Source organism: Jaculus jaculus, chromosome 7, assembly GCF_020740685.1.
Source record: "Jaculus jaculus isolate mJacJac1 chromosome 7, mJacJac1.mat.Y.cur, whole genome shotgun sequence".
Lineage (NCBI taxonomy): Eukaryota > Metazoa > Chordata > Mammalia > Rodentia > Dipodidae > Jaculus > Jaculus jaculus.
Genome location: NC_059108.1, coordinates 49,804,521 through 49,824,432, shown reverse-complemented (window position 1 = coordinate 49,824,432; position 19,912 = coordinate 49,804,521). Strand labels below are relative to the sequence as shown.

At 40.2% G+C, this 19,912-nt stretch overlaps 1 protein-coding gene across 3 annotated transcripts in view; it reads right to left on the bottom strand.

The window, feature by feature from the left end:
* Nucleotides 1–19,544, bottom strand: part of Pnisr (PNN interacting serine and arginine rich protein) — a 28,675-nt gene extending 9,131 nt beyond the window's left edge. The window contains exons 1-7 of one of the 3 annotated variants that reach the window (XM_004660593.2): nucleotides 19,444–19,544; nucleotides 10,208–10,306; nucleotides 9,469–9,657; nucleotides 7,502–7,725; nucleotides 5,656–5,827; nucleotides 3,882–4,072; nucleotides 262–399 (exon numbers count right to left, since the gene is read on the bottom strand). In XM_004660593.2, coding sequence (XP_004660650.1) covers nucleotides 262–399; nucleotides 3,882–4,072; nucleotides 5,656–5,827; nucleotides 7,502–7,725; nucleotides 9,469–9,657; nucleotides 10,208–10,295 — 1,002 coding nt within the window. In that variant the 5' untranslated portion in view covers nucleotides 10,296–10,306; nucleotides 19,444–19,544. Of the gene's footprint in view, nucleotides 1–261; nucleotides 400–3,881; nucleotides 4,073–5,655; nucleotides 5,828–7,501; nucleotides 7,726–8,638; nucleotides 9,226–9,468; nucleotides 9,658–10,207; nucleotides 10,307–19,443 lie in introns of those variants that run through there. The other 2 variants (XM_045155016.1, XM_045155017.1) reach the window with 2 other exon arrangements.
* Nucleotides 19,545–19,912: the final 368 nt, after the last annotated feature.

Genomic DNA, 19,912 nt, shown 5'->3' with positions numbered 1-19,912 from the left:
CCCCTGAGTCTATAAGCCAAACTAAAACCTTTTTTCCCACAAGCTGCTCTTGGTTGGGTGTTTTCTGTCAGCAATGTGAACCTGACTGCAACAGGGGTGGGAAGGTACGAGGAGTGGTATCTGAAGCCTTTACACATGCTTTGCCTAAATCAATATGATTAAATAGTTCATAGTTATTTCAAGATTCTTAAAATTTGAATGTTTCAGATGTCCAATAAACAAAATGATTGCTTTTATGTGGTAAGAAACTCATTGTTTTACCATTTGATACTCTTTTTCTTCTTCAGTCATCTCTGGTTCACTGTGCTCTTCTTGAGGTACTGGAGATGGACTTCTGGTGACCTTTCCACTGCTTGTAGCCTCAATGTTTTCACCATCTTCATCTTCCTCATCACTGTCCTAGAAAAGTAGTACAGTAGTACAAATGTATAGTTAATGAAACAGAAATATGAACATAAACTTATTTTCAAAATTACTTTTTCTCCTTCCTTGGAGCTGAGGAATTGAACACAAAGCTTCAAATATGCAAGGATGTATTCTATTACTGAGCTGCACCTTTAATCCTCTATTTAAGTTTTGTGCATGTATTCCGTAAGTGTGGGTGTGTCATGTACATGCATGTTATCAAACAACAACTTGGATGTCAATCCTTACCTTCCATCTTGTTTGCAGCAGGGTCTCTTGGCATTTACTACTGTATTCTCCAGGCTAGCTGGCTCACTAACCTGAAATTCTCCAGTGTCCATACCCTCTCTCTCTTGCTATAGAAGAGCCAGGATTAATGACACTTGCTACTGCATCTGGCTTTACATATGTTATGGGGATCTAAACTCAGGTTTTATGTTTACCTGGCAAACACTTTATCCACAAACCATCTCCTCAACAACTAAAGTACACTTTTTTTTTGGTTTTTTGAGGTAGGGTCTCACTCTGGTCCAGGCTGACCTGGAATTAACTCTCATCTCAGGGTGGCCTTGATCTCATGGCGATCCTCCTACCTCTGCCTCCCGAGTGCTGGGATTAAAGGCGTGCGCCACCACGCCCGGCCTAAAGTACACTTTTTAAAAAAATTGTTACATTCTCTATTTGAAACTTAAGTTTTCATTTTCAAGCTGCCTTCAAACTTACTATGTCACCTCCTCCCTCCATCTCTCAAGTGCTGTTATTACAGACATGTGCTACCATGCCAAGTTTTATGTGGTGCTGGGAAATGAACCCAAGGCTTACTGAAAGCTAGGCAAGGACTTTACCAACTGAGCCACATGCCCAGTCCCTAAATTAATTTTTTTAATTTAATTTTTATTTTTATTTATTTGAGAGCAACAGACAGAAAATGAGGGAGGGAGGGAGAGAGAGAGAATGGGCATGCCAGGGCCTTGCCAATGCAAACAAACTTCAGATGCATGCACCACTGTGCATTTGGCTTACATGGGTCCTGGGTAATCAGCCTCAAACTGGGGTCCTTAGGCTTCACAGGCAAGCACTTAACTGCCAAGCCATCTCTTCAGCCCCCCTAAATTACATTTTTGACACAACAGATTTCATTCAGTAAAGTGTACCCTACAAAGTGTAGCTTTTAAGAAGGCTTATAAAAATAAGGGTTTTTCCCCTACTTTTCTCAGGAAAATTTTGACTTTGTTTCATAAATAAGCAGAGAAAAATTATGCGCAAAGACAACTGAATAAATATCCATTACGCATGATGGTTCTGAAATAAATGGTTCACAGAACTTTGGTGGGATTTTTGTTTTGGATTTTTTTTTGAGGTAGGGTCTCACTGTAGCCCAGGCTGACCTGTAATTCACTATGTAGTCTCAGGCTAGCCTTGAACTCATGGCAATCCTTCTACCATGACCTTGGCCACCCAAGTGCTAGGATAAAAGGCATGCACTACCGTGCCTGGCAGTTCATAGAACTCTGGATAAATGGAACAAGAGATGTATTATTCTACTGAACTGTTCCAGTTATATACTTGCACTTTTTACCTAAAGCCATATGACTTAATATGAAAAAGACCTCTGGTGAGTTCTAAGGCTTCCACTTGTCCTGCCTGAAACTAAGTGAGACGACTTCTTTTGGCTACATAATGGGCAGATAGGAAATGAGGTCTACTTCGTGACTTTCTAGTATCAAGTACCACACCCTAGGAAGAGGACTCTTGCTTCATCAAACAACTATACCACTTCAAAGTCTTAGGTTTCTGTGTTTAAGTTGCAGTGGGTATCTACAGAGGTCAGGAAGCTAGAAAGGTGCCATTGTGGGGTGTTAAAGAGAACTAAGGGAGGGAATAGTAGAGAGATATGAAAGCATTAATGGGGGATAGCCAAGCACAGATACGATGAGGAGGGGGTGGGGAAAGGGTCATCCTTAACTAAAAATGTGTGAAAAAGTTATATGGGCACCTACTAAGTAAGCTAATTAAAAATATAATTGAGCTAGGTGTGGTGGTGGCTTTAATCCCAGTACTTGGGAGGCAGAGGTAGAAGGATTGCCATGAGTTCGAGGCCACCCTGAGATTCCATAGTGAATTCCAGATCAGCCTGGGCTAAAGTGAGACCCTACCTCGAAAACCAACCCCCCCCCAAAAGAACTGAATATAGTTACTCAACATGGATGGATATAGGTGCTTTCAGAAGCCATAGTTTATTAATTGAAAAATGTAGTGTCAGGGTGGGATACCTTCCTATGAGCTGCTGGTGAGGAAGGCCACAACGGTCACCAAAAGAATAGAAGTCACTACTATTACTCATGTACCCACACCCAAACTAGATGGTAAGACCCTATGACTGAAGACACGACATGCTACAGTCTTGCGACACTGAGAAATCAAGTTAGAACTGAGCTGGAAGGCTTCCTCCCTGATGACCAGCTTTCATATGCTAGAAAGTGTTATGTAGGCTGCTGGGGAAGAAAACTCATCAACATCTTTCCCAGCTATGGGCCCTGTGTACTACCATAATCAACTGATAAGCAAAATGTGCTCACCGGTACAATAGTAGCATGACTGCTATGGGGTAACCATCTGCTTAATTGCTGAGGGAATCACATTTTTCAGTGGAGTAGCCACTTTAAATTGCCCATACTCCAGGAAATAATCTCCTACCCCAATTTAACTCAGAGGGTCAGGGGCTGGAGAGAGGGCTTAGTGGTTAAGGTGTTTGCTTGCAAACCCAGGTTTGATCCTCCATGTCCCACATAAGCCAGATGCAGATGGTTGCACATATGTCTGGAGTTTGTTTGCAGTGGCTGGAGGCCCTGTGGTGCCCATTCTCACTCTCTACCTCTGTCCTCACTGTCGCTAATAAATACAAAAAAAAAAAAAAAAAGGATTTCCCTTAACTCAGAGGCTCAGAAAGAAAATTAAAAGGAAAAAAAAAAAAATAGAAAGAGGAGGGAGGAGAAAGGAAAGGAGGGGACTAATTGGGAAGAAGAGGTTTAATGGGAGAAAAGAATGAGGGGGTATAACTGCAGGGGGGGGTGAATATGATCAAATGCATATGTACATGTATGAAATTATCAAAAATAATAGAAACAGGGCTTAAGGTGCATGCCTTGTGAAGCCTAAAGACCCAGGTTTGAGTTACTGGAATCCATGTAAGCCAGATACACATGGTGGCACATGTGTCTAGAGGCTTTGGCACACCCATTCGCTCTCATTAAAAAAAAAAAAAAGACAGGCACAGTGACGTATACTTGTAATCCCAGCACACTTGGGAGGCAGACGTAGAAGGACTGCCATGAATTAGAAGCCACCCTGAAACTACATAGTGAATTCAGGTCAGTCTGGGCTAAAAAGTGAGACCCTCCTCAAAAAAAAAAAAAAAAAAAAAAATTTTCACATTGACAAAATTATCAAAGTTTTACATCAGGGGTTCTACTTACAAATTTACTTCTCTGAGGTAAACGTGGGCCATCTGCTCCTTCAGCATCTTCAGTAGCCTTCTTTTCTTTCTTTGACAGTTGTGAACGCTGCTGTTCCATTCTTTCTTTCTCTAATTTCTTCTGTTTTTCACGTTCCATTTTTTCAAGGCCTTCACGAATCCAAGCTGGAAGAGTTCTTCGTTTTACTGCATCTGTTTCACACAGGAGAAAATATTTACAAGTCAGTAAAATAAATAAACAAATGATTTTATTCCTGATGTTCTACAAAGAGTAAGTAAAAGCAGACTTGGTTAACACTGTGCTTCTCGTTATTTAATTTAATTTAATTAATGCATTTATTTGACCTAGAAAGAGGGAGAGAGAAAATGGGCATACCAGGCTCTCCAGCCACTGCAAACAAACTCCAGATGCATGCGCCCCTTGTGCATCTGACTAACGTAGGTCCTGGGGAATCGAACCTGGGTCCTTTGACTTTGCAGGCAAACGCCTTAACCGCTAAGCCATCCCTCCAGCCCTGTGCTTCTCTTTAAAGCCATACCTTTAATAGCAGCAGGAACCATGCTCTAATGTTGATGATTTGCCAGGGCACAATAAAAGCACATGTAACTATCACCTCATTAATCCACATACAAACCCTAAGAATATTCCTACTATCCAATCTCCTTTGTAGAGGAAACTGAAGGTCAATGAGATAAAATGATGTGCCCAAGATTAAAAACAAGTAAATTGTGCCATGGGCTAATGTACAGCCAAATTCTTACACTAAGCAGCTTCCTCAGCAGAGTCAAACAGAGGAATAGTCTGTTTTCAAATTAAGAATTTATTTAGAAGCCGGGCGTGGTGGCGCACACCTTTAATCCCAGCACTTGGGAGGCAGAGGTAGGAGGATTGCTGTGAGTTGTAGGCCACCTTGAGACTACATAGTGAATTCTAGGTCAGCCTAAGCTGAGCTACAGTGAAACCCTACCTCAACCCCCCCCCCAAAAAAAGATGACTTCATTTTGTAGGTTAAAAAGGTAGTAAGTTAGAACCTTCTTAATATGTAAAAAGGTAAGTAGTAGATGCCTTAGAACTTCCCAGATATACTGTGGCATAAATATGTACCATTATTAGCAATGAGCTAGCTTCACATATGTTATTTAAAAGTTGAAATTTCCTGCAAAGGTATTTATGGGAAGTGAAATAATTTAAGGAAAACTAATCTGACAGCACTGTATCTCACAAACTCTGGGAAAAGCAAAGAAAAAGCACTGAAGTGCCAACACTGAATATGCTACAGCCAGAGAAAATTTACACTCTATCAGAAAAGACCATTTCATGTAAATATTTAAAGAAAACTATTCACTATGTTTGACATTTAGATCATTATATTTTTTGTACTTTTAAGGTTTATGACTATAAAATGTGAGGTTCTTAAAGTACCATTACTTCTACCATAACAGAAATACAAGAATAGCTTAAGAGTATGTACGCGCACGAACACACACACGCTGAGTAAATGGCTTAGTGGTTAAGGCACTTGTCTGTGAAGCCTAAGGACCCCGGTTCAATACCCCAGGACCCACGTTAGACTGATGCACAAGGAGGCGCATGCATCTGGAGTTCATTTGCAGTGGCTAGAGGCCCTGACATGCCCATTCTCTCTTCCTATCTGCTTCTTTCTCTTTCTCTCAAATAAATAAATAAACAAATAAATACAATATTAAAAAAAAACATGCTTCTCACAATGACAAAGTTATCATGCCAGTTTGGTTCACTGAACTCAGATAGCTACCAATTTGTGGAGGCTCCTGCTTCACAGGAAGTGCTATCGGTGAACGCTGCCGATCCCTGAATGATGATGGCCTTTCTCGTCGATTCTGAGGAGGTGCTGGAGGTCCTGGAGGTCCTGGTTGCCAATAGGGAGGATGAAATCCACCTTGCGGTGGACCAAAAGCAGCCCCATGCTGAAAGAGTATTGCATTTTATTTTTCTTCAATGTAATACAATATACCTTCTTGGGACACACGTGTGTTATGAACTGGGACAGTAGAAATCCATGTGTGTAGCACAAATCCAAGAATTCCATGGTCCTAAAATCCACTGGTATTTCTGTAGCCTCAAGAGCCTAGACTTTTCTTTCTTTCCTTTTTTTTTTTTTTTTTTTTTTTTGGTTTTTTGAGGTAGGGTCTCGCTCTAGCTCAGGCTGACCTGGAATTTACTATTCACTATGTAGTCTCAGGGTGGCCTTAAACTCAGTGATCCTGCTACCTCTGCCTCCTGAGTGCTGGGATTAAAGGCATGTGCCATCACACCCAGCTTTAGACTTGCTTTTCTTACAAAGATCAAGATTTCCTGCCCATATAAATGTCAAGAACCTTCTAGGTGATCCAGCTGGCACACTATTTTAAAGGACAGAAAAGGCATTCTGAGTCCATTTACATGCCCTATCATAAAGACGACATCAAGTACGTATCAATTTTTCTGTCTCTCCTATCAAATTTGAAGACAGGCTCTCCTTATATAGCCCAGTCTTGCTTTGAAGTTGCTATGAGTGCCAGGCTGATCTCAGACTCAGGAGCCTACTGCCTCAGTCTCCTAAGTACTGGGGTGACAGGTGTGTGCTACCACACCTAGCCAATTTTTCTGTAACTAGAAAATACTGAAAAATATTTTGTCAATTTCAACTTTTTCTAGTGAATTAAAGTTGTTTCTATAATGAAAGGTTATATTTATTTATAACCGAAAGAAGATACTGAATACTACAGTAAATATGCATTTTGCCACTTTCACAGACTTTTTAAAAGGCGCTGCCAGTAGAGCTCTTTTCTTGTTAGCATGGGATCCATCAAGCTAACTAGCTAACCATACCTTTCTTCAAAAATGTCAAAAACTGTCCTATGTGGATTCCAAGCATGAGTATACAAGTATCTGATTAATAAGAAGACTGATATCTCAAAGTGAATGTATTATCATTCATATAGTCCTTGAATATACCTTAGAATTATTGATTATATTTTTGGGGTTTTTAAAAAATCTTAAATTGTGATAGTTTAATTCATCAAATAACAGATACAATCAGTTATTCTATATTGACATTTAGCACAACTGAACAGTAGACCCTAGCAGAGTAAATTTAAGAAAAAAAAATAAAGCCCACACATTAGCACTATTCTCCATAGAGTTCTATGTCCCTAGGAGTGAAATGATGTTACAAAGGAAATCACTAACATGCAATGCAAGAATGAAAAAAATAACACAGAAAAATAGTCTAAGTTCTACCATAGAAGGAATTGCAGCTTGGAAGCGCATCATTACTTGTGTTTTATTCATAATCTACTATTAACAAATAATGTATTCAACTACTTTGAATTTGAAAACAAGACATCATATAGCTATTTGAACTTATAACTTTTTATTTTATCCAAATTTCCCTAATGATTCTTTATACCACTTTCCTAATCGAGTACAAATCTAATAATTTTAATAGTCAAATTTTAATAAATTTTCGGAGGCACTGTATGTGCTTATCTGTAAACTTGACAAGGGAAATACAAATCTTAGGTATTCTTGAGGAGACATTTCCAAACAATGGATTACATGCACATCTATGATATTAAAGTAACAAAATTATCTTTCACCTGATAGTCAAACTGGTTCACTGGCCCCACTGCAAAATTATCGGGTGGTCCACCAAAGCTGTGATTGTTCTGGTTAAATATATGCCTGTTGTCAGGGGCAAATTCCCCACTGTCCTGACTGTTGCTGTCTTCAGAAGGAGGAACAATGTCCATTGGACCTGGTGTTGGTGGCATCCATGGCTGTTCTGGAGGGGGGTGTGGGGGTTGCTGATGCATTCCCCATTCTAGTTAGGATTCAGGTATAAAAACATTCAACAGGGGGTTATAACAAAATAACACAAATCTTAAAGAAGTTATTATTTCTTAATAAAGACACAAATTTTATAAAACACTTCTTAATTTCTTTGTGTGTTATCTGAAAAATAAACTATTAAGTCAACTCATAATTCAACTCACAAATAATTCAAATAACTGATCCCTCTAATTCACACCTTAAGCAAATGGAAACAAAGGAACCAAACCTATTATTATTACTGTTTTCAATAGCTTGAAACAGAATCTTGCTATGTAGACCAGGCTAACCTGCAATTGACTATGTAGTCTAAGATGGCCTTGAAATTCAAGATCCTCTGCCTCCCAGGTGCAAGGACAAGAGTGCATCACTAGGCTCAGCTCCTAAAATTATTATTTTTTTAAAGGTAGGGTCTCACTCTAGGTCAGGGAAACCTAGAACTCATTGTATAGTCAGTCCCAGGCTGGCCTGGAACTCACAGTGATCCTACTACCTTTCCTTCCCAAGTGCTTTTAAAGGTTTAAAGGATTAAAGGTGTGCGCCACCATGCCTGACCACCTAAAATTATTTTTAATGAATGTAACAAAATCCAAAGCAAGTTTTGGTTGAATTGTTCTGTAACATCACAAAAACAATACCTTAAATTTTTATATAATTTCCTTTTTCCATGAACATATATACATATATCATATATATATATATCATACATATATATATGATATATATATATATATATATATAATCTCCTCACAACAACCCTGTGAGGTAGGGAGAAATCAGGTATTATTTTTGTCAATTTCAGGAAGGGAAACTGAAGCACATAGATCAGTGTTTCCCAGGGTCACAAAGAAAGTCAGTAGAGTGAAACTATGAAGTTGAGGAGGAACATAAGGATACAAGGGTGAGTCATTTATAAAATTTAATCTGAGAACTAAAATATTCTCAAACATGGAGAAATTTGGCTTTCTAAAAACAGAAATGAACCACCTCCCAGTATCAAAGATTAGAATACTTGATACTCTTTTCCAAGCAATATTAGGGAATTCCCTCCTGTGTTCTCCATTCTTATAGTAACATGAGAAACAATAGGAATAGCAAAAGAGGGAGATGTCTTCCCCACCAGCACAAGTGTGGGATTTTTCCATGAATACTCTAAAGTGATTATTAAAATAACCAACACCACAATGACAGAAAAATGAATTAAAATCAAGGGATTGCAATCATTCTGTGAAGTAAAAAAACAACCAAACAAGAACTTATGGAAGATTATTACTATCTGGAAAAAAGGGAAGAAAAAGGTGGGAGGGGCAGAGTATATACGACAGACTTTTTGTCACAAAGTGAGTGACACAACTTTTCTTTAATTTAGAGGCTACACAAGTTTCACTCTGCCAGTGCTGCTTCTGAAAAGGCCAGAGGTTGCAACAGAGAGACAAAGAATGCTCTCTGCCCTCGATGCCAAGTGGTTTCCAGTGTTCCCAGCCCTGTCAGCCTAGGAATGAAGAACCAAGAAAAAAATCAAACTGAGTGCCACAATGGGAGCAGAATGAGTACAGAATAATTTTTACCACAAGTCAAGGTTAAATCAAATTGTAACTGCCTATTTTTTAAAGTTACCTATTTTTTTAAGAGCATTAATTTCAAGAAGTCATAAAAGTAAGCAAATTAAACTATTTACTATTGTAATCATTTTACTTTAAAAAGCCCTAAACTTTGGACAACATAAACAACAAACCTGGTTGCCACATTCTGTTAAAGTTTGAATCTCCTTGAAAATTCCCATGATTATTTGGACCAGATTCCATCGCAGGCATATCCTGTCCGTTGGGCATCATTGTTGGTGGTGGCTCTACAATGCTCTGCTGCCCTGAAGCCTCTCTTTGGGCAATCCAAGCTTGAGCCAAGGCAGCCCAGTCAATCTGGCCTAATGTAAATTAACACACAGTTTAACATTCAGAATGGTACCTCCATGTAAAACAAGCATTTCAGTTATTCCTTAATACAGAATTAAACTACTATACAATGTTCTGCCTGCAAGGAGGCTTAGAAAACAATGCATATTCAGCTAGAACATAAATGACTTACAACTTCTGAAAAACGATTCCACAAACACATACTTAACCCATTCTAATATTAACTCGTAAGAAATTTGGGTCCTACATGTTAGTTTACTGAGTTTAATAAACCATTTAAAACTCTTAGCACCTCTCTCCTACCCATCTTCAAATTATCACCCACTACCTGCCCCCCTCTAAATTCAGTGTTGGGATAAAGATGGCTTAGTGGTTAAAAGTGCTTTCTTACAAACCCTAATGGCTCAGGTTTGATTCCCAGTACCCATGTAAACCCAGATGCACAAAGTGAAGCATGTGTCTGGAGTTCGTTTGCAATGTCAGGAGGCCCTACTGCACACATTCTCATTTTCTTTCAAGTAGACAAACAAAATAAATAAACAAATCCAATGCTTTCCTTACTTGGATCCTGCTGGTGCTGAAACGACTGCATCCATTGCTGCTGGTTCAGGGGCCACTGCTGCCAAGGCTGTCCTCCTTGATCCCACATCCTCTAAGCTTCTATTTTCAACAAATTCAACAGTTTAAAAATTAGTGACTTTTTAACTTTTCAAATTTTACACATCAGCAATGATAATATGATAATATTTTTTGTGATGAGAGGTCTCCAATTCTAGCCAATATGTTGCCATAGGCAACTAGAAGGTTTTTGTTGTTGTTTTGAGGTAGGGTCTCACTCTAACCCAGACTGACCTTGTGTTTACTATGTAGTCTCAGAGTCCTCGAACTCACTGTGATCCTCCTATCTTGGCCTCCCAAGAGCTGGAATTAAAGGCATGCGCCACCACACCAGGCTAACAACTAGAATTTTAAATTGACAAGCAAGAGTAGAATATTGTATGTTAATGCTGATACCAGTGTTTAGTGGCCAATATAACTCTAACCAATTCAGATAAAAAGAAGGCACATATAGGGCTGGAGAGATGGCTTAGCGGTTAAGCACTTGCTTGTGAAGCCTTAGGACCCCGGTTCGAGGCTTAACTCCCCAGGACCCACATTAGCCAGATGCAGAAGGGGGCATACGCTTCTGGAGTTCGTTTGCAGTGGCTGGAAGCCCTGGCGCGCCCATTCTCTCTCTCTCCCTCTGCCCTTCTGTCCGTCACTCTCAAATAAATAAATAAAAATAAACAAAAAAAATTTAAAAAAAAGAAGGCACATATATAAATTATATGTGTATATTTAAAGATTATATAAGAAAAAAGTGATCTATTCTACTCCCAGTAGGGACAATCATTTAAGAGTAACCAAATAGATTCTTGCTTGTGAAGGAACATTCTTATAAATAATTAGAGCTAATAAATATAAAAGGTAAAAGAGTGCAGTGCATGGTGATACATGCCTTTAAAGGAAGCTGAGGATCACTGTGAGTTCGAGCCCAGCCTGAGGATACAGTGTTTCAGGTCAGTCTGGGCTAAAGTGAGACCCTGGGTGGTGGGGAGAGAAGAGGAAGAGGCACAATAGAACTAGAAGCTGCCATAATGCCAAACTTATGTGACTTAGAAATTTTTTAAAGAAAAGTTGTTGAGAAATCACAAGTTCGAAGGCTGCCAACAAGCCACACCTACAAATGAAGTGTCTGTAAGACACACTGCTACATGTCCCCGTACACACTATGATGGTCTCACCACAAATGTTTGCATGATTATAGCTGAATTTCCAATATACAGAAATTTCAGGGGTTACAAACAAGATTAGCAAAATCAATCAAAAAAAAAACCTAGAAGGTCCTGTTTCCTAACACTTAAATAGGAAAAGGAAAGGGGAGGGGTGGGATAGGACTGATAAGTACTATTAAATCTAAGAAATGAGTATATAGGGAGAGTCCTCATACTAATCTACTTTTCTATAAACAAGTTTGAAAACTTTTCTAATAAAAAGTTTATATAATTCCAACAAGTCTGGTATCTTTGTACTTAATCTAACACTATAAAAATCCTGTTCAAGAACAAACAACATACATATACATATACGTATAACAGGCATTTATAAATGTTTACTGAATGAATTCTTCTAAGCTAGTCCTTTCTTCTACACTGAAAATAAGACAGGGCTGGAGAGATGGCTCAACAGTTAAAATACACTTGCCAGCACCCACATAAATCCGGATACAAAGTGGTACACATCTGTGATTCCCAAGGCACCTTCAACAATGATAGGCCAAGCCAGGAGAATCTGAAGCTCTTGGCTCAGCTAGTCTCATATTCATTCATTGTCTGGCAGTTTCTTTGCAGTAGGAAAAGACTGTCTCAAATGGATACCTCGAAGTTGTCCTCTGACCTCCCTCCACACATATGTTGTGGCATGCACACATGTACACACAAATAAATTTGAAAAAAAAAGATGGTAGCAAGCTTTAGTTTTATAAATTCACAAAAAGTAAGAAAGCCAGATAAAGAAGGAAGACATCAACTCTAGAATAACTGGTTATTTGGATTCAGAGGTTTAAGAGTCTGCAACTCCAGTCTTTGCAGTGCTCTCAGATGTTATATAATTCTATCAGGGAAGATCCTGACTTCTCAACTGAGGAACACTACAGCACATGTCTCTGTTACCAGGACTTACTTATGAGTGAAATGTACTTGTCTTCTAGATACATGAATATATCTATTGCAATAGCTTTACTAACTGTGGTAACAAAAGCAACAGATAGACAGCTCCCTAGCTGAGAACCAGTTCTAAGATAGAGACTCTTTTTTCTAACATCTTCTCAATGTTTTTGTCTTCTGCCCCCTTTCTCCCTCTGCCATTTCCCAACTATAACTATAAAACACCTTAAAGCTAAATGAGTCATCAGAACCCATGAAAATTAACTTTAAATTAACATAAAGAAATATGAATCCAGGTGTGCACACCTTTAATCCCAGCACTCAAGAGGTAGAGGTAGGAGGACTGCTGAATTTGAGTCCACCTTGAGACTATACAGTAAATTCCAGGTCAGCCTGGGCTAGAGTGAGACCCTCCCGGGTGAGGGTGAAGAAACATGAGGGCTGGAGAGATGGCTTAGCAGTTAAGGCACTTACCTGCAAAGCCTAAGGACCCAGGTGTGATTCCCCAAAACCCATGTAAAGCCAGAATAAAAAAGTATGTATCTGGAGTTCATATGCAGTGGCCAGAGGCCCAAGTATGCTTACTTCTACATGCGCACATGCGTGCATACACACACACACACACACACACACACACAGACACAGACACACACACTCTCTCTGCTTGCCAATAAATAAATAAAATTAAAAAACAGGGCTGGAGAGATGGCTTAGCAGTTAAGCGCTTGCCTGTGAAGCCTAAAGGATCCCGGTTCGAGGCTGAGTTCCCCAGGTCCCACGTTAGCCAGATGCACAAGGGGGCGCATGCGTCTGGAGTTCGTTTGCAGTGGCTGGAAGCCCTGGCGCGCCCATTCTCTCTCTCTCTGTCACTCTCAAATAAAGAAATAAAAATGTCAAAAAATATTTAAAAAATAAATAAATAAAAATAGGACTTGGTAGGCAAGAGGTAGGAGGATCACCATGAGTTGAAGGCCACCCTGAGACTACATGGCAAATTCCAGGTCAGCCTGGGCTAGAGTGAGACTCTACCTGGAAATGAAAAAAAGAAACAAACAAACAAACAAGCAAGCAAACAAACGTGGGGCTGGAGAGATGGCTTAATGGTTAATGTACTTGCTTGCAAACCCAAAAGACCCAGGTTATATTTCCCAGGACCCATGTAAGCCAGGTGCATAAGGTGGTACATGCGTCTGGAGTTCATCTGCAGTGGCTAGAGGCCCTGGTGTGCCCATTCTCTCCCTCTTTCTCTCAAATAAATAAATAATTTTAAAAAGAAACATGAATAAATGAATTAAGTAGGAAACACTAAGGAGAAGTATTAACTGCCCCAGTTCCTGTAGTCCCGGCACTTAACAGGTACAGGTACAGGCAGTAGGTCAGGACTTCAAGATCAGCCTCGGAAGCCAGGTGGTGTGCACACCTTTAATCCTAGCACTCAGGAGGTAGAGGTAGGAGGATTACTGTGAGTGCAAGCTCAACCTGGGACTATCAGCCTGGGCTACATGAACCCATCTCAAAAAAAGAAAAGAAAAACAGAGTATCAGTAATTTTTTGTTGTTGGTGGTGTTGTTTGGAGGTAGGGTCTCATTCTAGCTCAGGCTGACCTGAAATTTGCTATGTAGTCTCACAGTGGCCTTGCACTCACAAAGATCCTCCTACTTTTGCCTCTCTAGTGCTGGGACTAAAGGTATGTGCCACCACGCCCTACTCAGAATATCAATACTGTAACTGACTTCAGAGGTTTACCTGCAGTTTAAAATGTTGGTTGGGTGAAACAACTTGTAAGCATATATTATACATTTGAAAATTTTGAAAACTAAAAAAAAAAAATATTCTGGACATACAATGTGGAAGTGCAGTCAGCTCTAAATCAATCTGGACATTTAAACTTACTTCCTACTAACTAACTTTGTAGTGGAGAATTACTTTACCATTATAAAGGAAAAGGGGCTGGGGCAATGAAGATTTAGCAGTTAAAGGCAATTGCTTACAAAGCTTGCAGGCCCAAGTTTGATTCCCCAGCATCCAAATAAAGCCAGACACACAAAGTGGCTCATGCATCTGGAGTTCATATGCAACAGCAAGAGACCCTGAAGTATTTACAGACACACACACACACACACACACTCTCTCTCTCTCTCTCTCTCTCTCTCTCTCTCTCTCCCCTACCCCTTTCCAATATAATAAAAATATTTTTAAGTTCAGGAACATTGGACATGAAGACTCAAAGTTTTTTTTTTTATCTTTCAAAATATATTTTATTTGCTTGATTAACTCAATCTAAATCATTCACAGTGTCAAGCTAGGAAATAGGGAAGTGAGGAGAGATAACAAACTTTTGGGGAAAAAAATTGCAAGGCTTGAGATGTAGTTCAGAAGTAGCATGCTTGTCTAGTATGTATAAAGCCTAAGTTTACTTCCTAGCCCTATACTCATACACACAAATGGGGAGCCAATTAATTATATATTTAGGAATTAGTATTAGCAAAGAGAAATTTTATCCTAAAACATCCTAATTTTATTTGCATTACAGTAATTGCTATTTAAAGTTAATGATCTTCTATAAGATACAGGGAAATATCGTATACATGGAAGGAATTAAATAAGCATCAAGTGAACAAATTCCTGCTTACTGTGGTAAAGATTACCAACAAGGATGAGAAGCAAGAAGCGAATGTAAGTGCCATTTAGTTGTGTTTCTCAAAAGTTTAACAGTTCATCAGAGCTCAGTGCTTTTCCCATCTTAAAATTATATAATTAAACTTAAATGTAGAATTAAATCATAAATGTAGACACTTTCATAGTGTTTAAGGGAGTTCCAAATAATAAGACCACTTTAAACTTATTTTTTAGAAATCATTCAGATTAGTTTCTTTCTTACACTTAAGTGGTAGCTCGAGACAATGTTTCAGTTATTTGAAGTTTTCTGGTTATCACTTGTCACCTAGACTCCAGAGCACAAGCTCCAGTTCAAAGCACTCACCTAGACTCATTTACTAACTGTGTAAATATAGGAAAATTACTTTATAATCCTTCAATCCCAAAACCCAGTAAAATGCACACTCCACAGTTGTGAGCAACTAAGTGCAGACAGCTGCAATGAGTGGTGGTCCACATCATTTATCAGGGCTTTCCTGCTATAATTTCTAGTACTACTCTTTTTTTTTAATATTTTATTTATTTATTTGAGAGCGACAGAGACAGAGAGAAAGACAGATAGAGGGAGAGAGAGAGAGAGAGAGAGAGAATGGGCGCGCCAGGGCTTCCAGCCTCTGCAAACAAACTCCAGACGCGTGCGCCCCCTTGTGCATCTGGCTAACGTGGGACCTGGGGAACCGAGCCTCAAACCGGGGTCCTTAGGCTTCACAGGCGAGCGCTTAACCGCTAAGCCATCTCTCCAGCCCTCTAGTACTACTCTTGAAGTTTGCAGCTAATAGGATTTTTTTTTACATGAAAAAATAAATAAATACTGATAAAGCCAATCTACTTCTATCTTTTATTTTCTGCTCCAGAAGCAATAAGACTTAATCAAATTTCTTCCTTCATTATTTTTTAAATTTGTTTTATGTTTATTTATTTGAAAGTGGCAAAGAAGTAGAGAGAGAGAGAGAGAGAGAGAGAGAGAATGAATGAATGAATGAATGAATGAATGAATATGGGCACACCAGGGCCTCTAGCCACTGCAAACGAACTCCAGACGCATGTGGCCCCTTGTGCATCTGGCTAACGTGGGTCCTGGGGAATCGAGCCTCAAACTGGGGTCCTTAGGCTTCACAGGCAAGCGCTTAACAGCTAGCTATGCCATCTCTCCAGCCCGCCTTAATTATTTTTTCAAGACAGGGTCTTACTCTAGCCCAGGCTGATCTGGAATTCACTCTGTAGTGTCAGAGTGGCCACAAAATCAAGGCAATCCTCCTACCTCAGCCCATACGTGCTAGAATTAAAGGTGCATAGCACCACACCTTCATATTTTTTTCTGACTTTTGTAAGAATCCACTAGTCTAAATTTGTTTTCTGTCCCTACTCACAAAATCATAGGTTGAAGTTTTTATTGAAAAAAAATGAGGAACAGGAAGAAGAGGAAGGTGGTACATGCCTGTCATCCTAGCTACTCTGAAGGATGAGATGTGAGAACTACTTGTTCAAGGGCAGTCTACTGGACAGCTTAGTAGCCTCACTGTCCCTCAAATTTTTTCTCAAATTTTTTTATGCAGAGATTTCACAGGTATTTTAAGAGTTTGATTTGTATTACTTATAGTAATTTCTCCATATGTTTAAACCAATACATATATAACTATTGCTATGTTTTTCAAAGCTTTCCCTCGCTACTATTCAAAAACGTGGATAACATGTGCTGGAAAGATGGCTTAGAGGTTAAAGTGTTTGTCTGCGAAGCCAAATGACCCTGGTTCAATTCCTCAGGACCCACATAAGCCAGATGCACAAGGTGGTGCATGCATCTGGAATTTGTTTGCAGAGGCTGGAGGCCCTGGTGAGCTCGCACTCTCTCTCTCCCCCTTTCTCTGTTTCAAATAAATAAATAAATAAATAATATATTTTAAAAATGACTAACAGAAGCCAGGCGTGGTGGTGCATGCCTTTAATCCTAGCACTTGGGCAGCAGAGATAGGTGGCTCACTACATAGTAAATTTGAGGTCAGCCTGGGCTAGAGGGAGACCCTACTCCAACACCAAAAAAAATGTGGATAATCAATTTAAAGCTAATAAAAATTTAAAAAGATATGAAATTATGAGAGACAAGAATTCAAAAGATGAGAGACCATGGAAGTCAAGAAATCAGGAACTATTTAAGTGTCTTAACTCTGTAGTTAAAGAACCATGATCTGGCTACCAAGGATGACTAACTGGGTGAATGTAGTAGCCCATGAAGTATTTGGTCTTTTTTAATTTTTTTTCCTCCTGAGGTAGGTCCTCAGGCTGACTTGGAATTCACTATGTAGTCTCAGGGTGGCCTCGAACTCAAGGTGATCCTCCTCCCTCCGCCTCCCAAGTGCTGGGATTAAAGGCGTGCACCACCATGCCTGACACTTGGTCCTTTTGAAAGACAATTTAATGTTACAGAATTATAAACACACAGCCATCTGACCTAGCAACTTCTCTCTCGAGAGGTAAAACATGGATGAGTATACTCATACCTGACCAACTTCTTTGGAAATGTAAGATTATTCTATATAAATTTGCTAGGTCTGCCCTAATATATCATATAAGGCAAAACAACAGAAGCACACTTCTTTTACATTCTACAGGCAAACAGCCTAAGATCAAATCTTCAGCAGGGTTGGTTTCACTCTGACACCTCTTCTTCATGGCTTACATTGTCTTCCCTTTTGTGTCCTACTCATTTTCTATCTAGACACCAGGCAATACTGGATTAGGGTTCAACCTAATTTCATTTTACTTAATGAAAGACCTAATCTCCAAATATGGTCAAATCTGACATAACAGCAGCTAGGATTTCAATTTATGAAAAGGGAGGAGGCATAAATGACAGATGTCAAAAACAAAGAAAACCTGGAAACTATCAGAACCAAGAAGGGAAACCCAAGAGCACATGACAACTAAATATAATGGACTCTAAGTAGAGTCGGAAATAAGAACTCTGGATAAAAACTAAGGAAACAGGAATAAATGATCAGTTAATAACTTATCAACACCAGTCTATTCACTATAACGGAAGTACCATACAACTATATGTCACTGAGGACAGAACAGGTGGGGTGATTATTTGCTATCTGTTCAGGTTTCCTCTTATTAAAAATACTGCACACACGGCCGGGCATGGTGGCGCATGCCTTTAATCCCAGCACTCGGGAGGTGGAAGTAGGAGGTTCACTGTGAGTTCGAGGCCATCCTGAGACTACATAGTGAATTCCAGGTCAGCCTGGGCTACAGTGAAACCCTACCTCGAAAGAGCAAAACAAAACAAAACAAAACTACTGGAAGCAGGGCATGGTAGCATACACCTTTAATCCCAGCACTTAGGGGGCAGAGGTAGGAGTTCTAGGCCACCCTGAGACTACAAAGTGAATTGCAGGTCAGCCTGGGCTAGAGCGAAAACCCTACCTCAAAATACAAAACACAACACCCGTCCCCAAACACTGTACTGGTCTATAGAGATGGCTCAGCGGTTAAAGGTCTGCCAGACAGGGTTCAATTCCCCAGCACCCACATAACACCAGATACAAAGAAGCTAATTCATCGGGCATTCGTTTACTGTGGCAAAAGACTCGTGCACACATACATACATACAAACATACACACATACACATACACACACACACACACACACACACACACACACACACACGTAACTAAATAATTTAAAACTAAGAACAGAAAAGCAATTGCAAAACCTTTAGCATTCTGGTTTGGTTTTATTTTGCTGTACTCAAGTGAAGAATTTTAAGTTTCTGTTTAATTTAGGGAAAGTAAAGATTACTTTTAACTTTTTTATTAATTTATGTATTAAAGGTCTTAGACTCATCCACAATCGTAATGCGTCCAGTACCCTAATTTGCTCAGATGTCAGTACTATGTACAACAGAAGAACACTGGGATGTTGGGTGCTACCTGTTCCCTCTGTGAAGCTTAACAGGTAATAGCCGTCACTGGATTAAGTACACAAGAAGAATACAAACTAAGCCACCAAAAAGTAATTCAACAGGACGCAGCGGGTCCTGGCCGCGCCTGCGTAGTCGCAGCCTCTGTCGTTCGCGGCCCTGCCCGGCCCCCGCCTCCTCCGCCAGGCTCACCCCCTTCCCCTGAAGTTTCCACTGCGCACGCGCAGTGCTTAACGGCCGGTGGGAAACCCAACAATTAGTCTCATGTCATCCGACAATCTCAGCTAGAAGGGATCGCGGCCACTGCCTGGGCTTAGAACCTTCCTTTGGGTGCGAGCAGCGCTCTGGCTCACCGGTCAGGCGGACGCCGGGGCTCTAGGGGAATGAGGCCCCAGCGGCCGTGCCAAGCAGCGCACGCAGCCCGCTAAAGTCACGCTACCTCTTCCGCGAGAGCAACAGAGAAGGCTGAGGGGCTCTGGCAAGTGTCCCTGTGCAAGTGTCCACCACTTACCCACTTTGGTTCCGTAACACCGCTGTCGCCACAGTTCCTGTAATACCTCTCCAACCCTCGGTGCTTCTTCATGAACAAGACAAGATGGCGCCTGCGTGCTCTGGCCCGGAAGTGAATACTAATAACATCCGCTTGTCATGTGAAGCCATACTTGCTTTCACGCGGACTGATGAGCACCTGACTACGGAGGCTGAAAACGTTTCCGCGCCATTTTTGTTACGGGCAAACACGCCTCGATTACTGCCTCTAAATATTCCTGAACATTGAAAGTTTTAAGTCATCGAGGCCCGACACATTTTCATCAGGACAGTAGGAAGCCAAGTGCCCAAGGTAGGAGAGAGGACGTCCTCTATAAAGTTCTAACTCTAGTAACATAACCCTCCCCCTCCTTAAAGGGGAACATTCCCCATCTGGACGAGGCTGAGTTCTCGCCTCCACTTTCAAGCTAAGGAAGGCCCCTAGGTCAAAC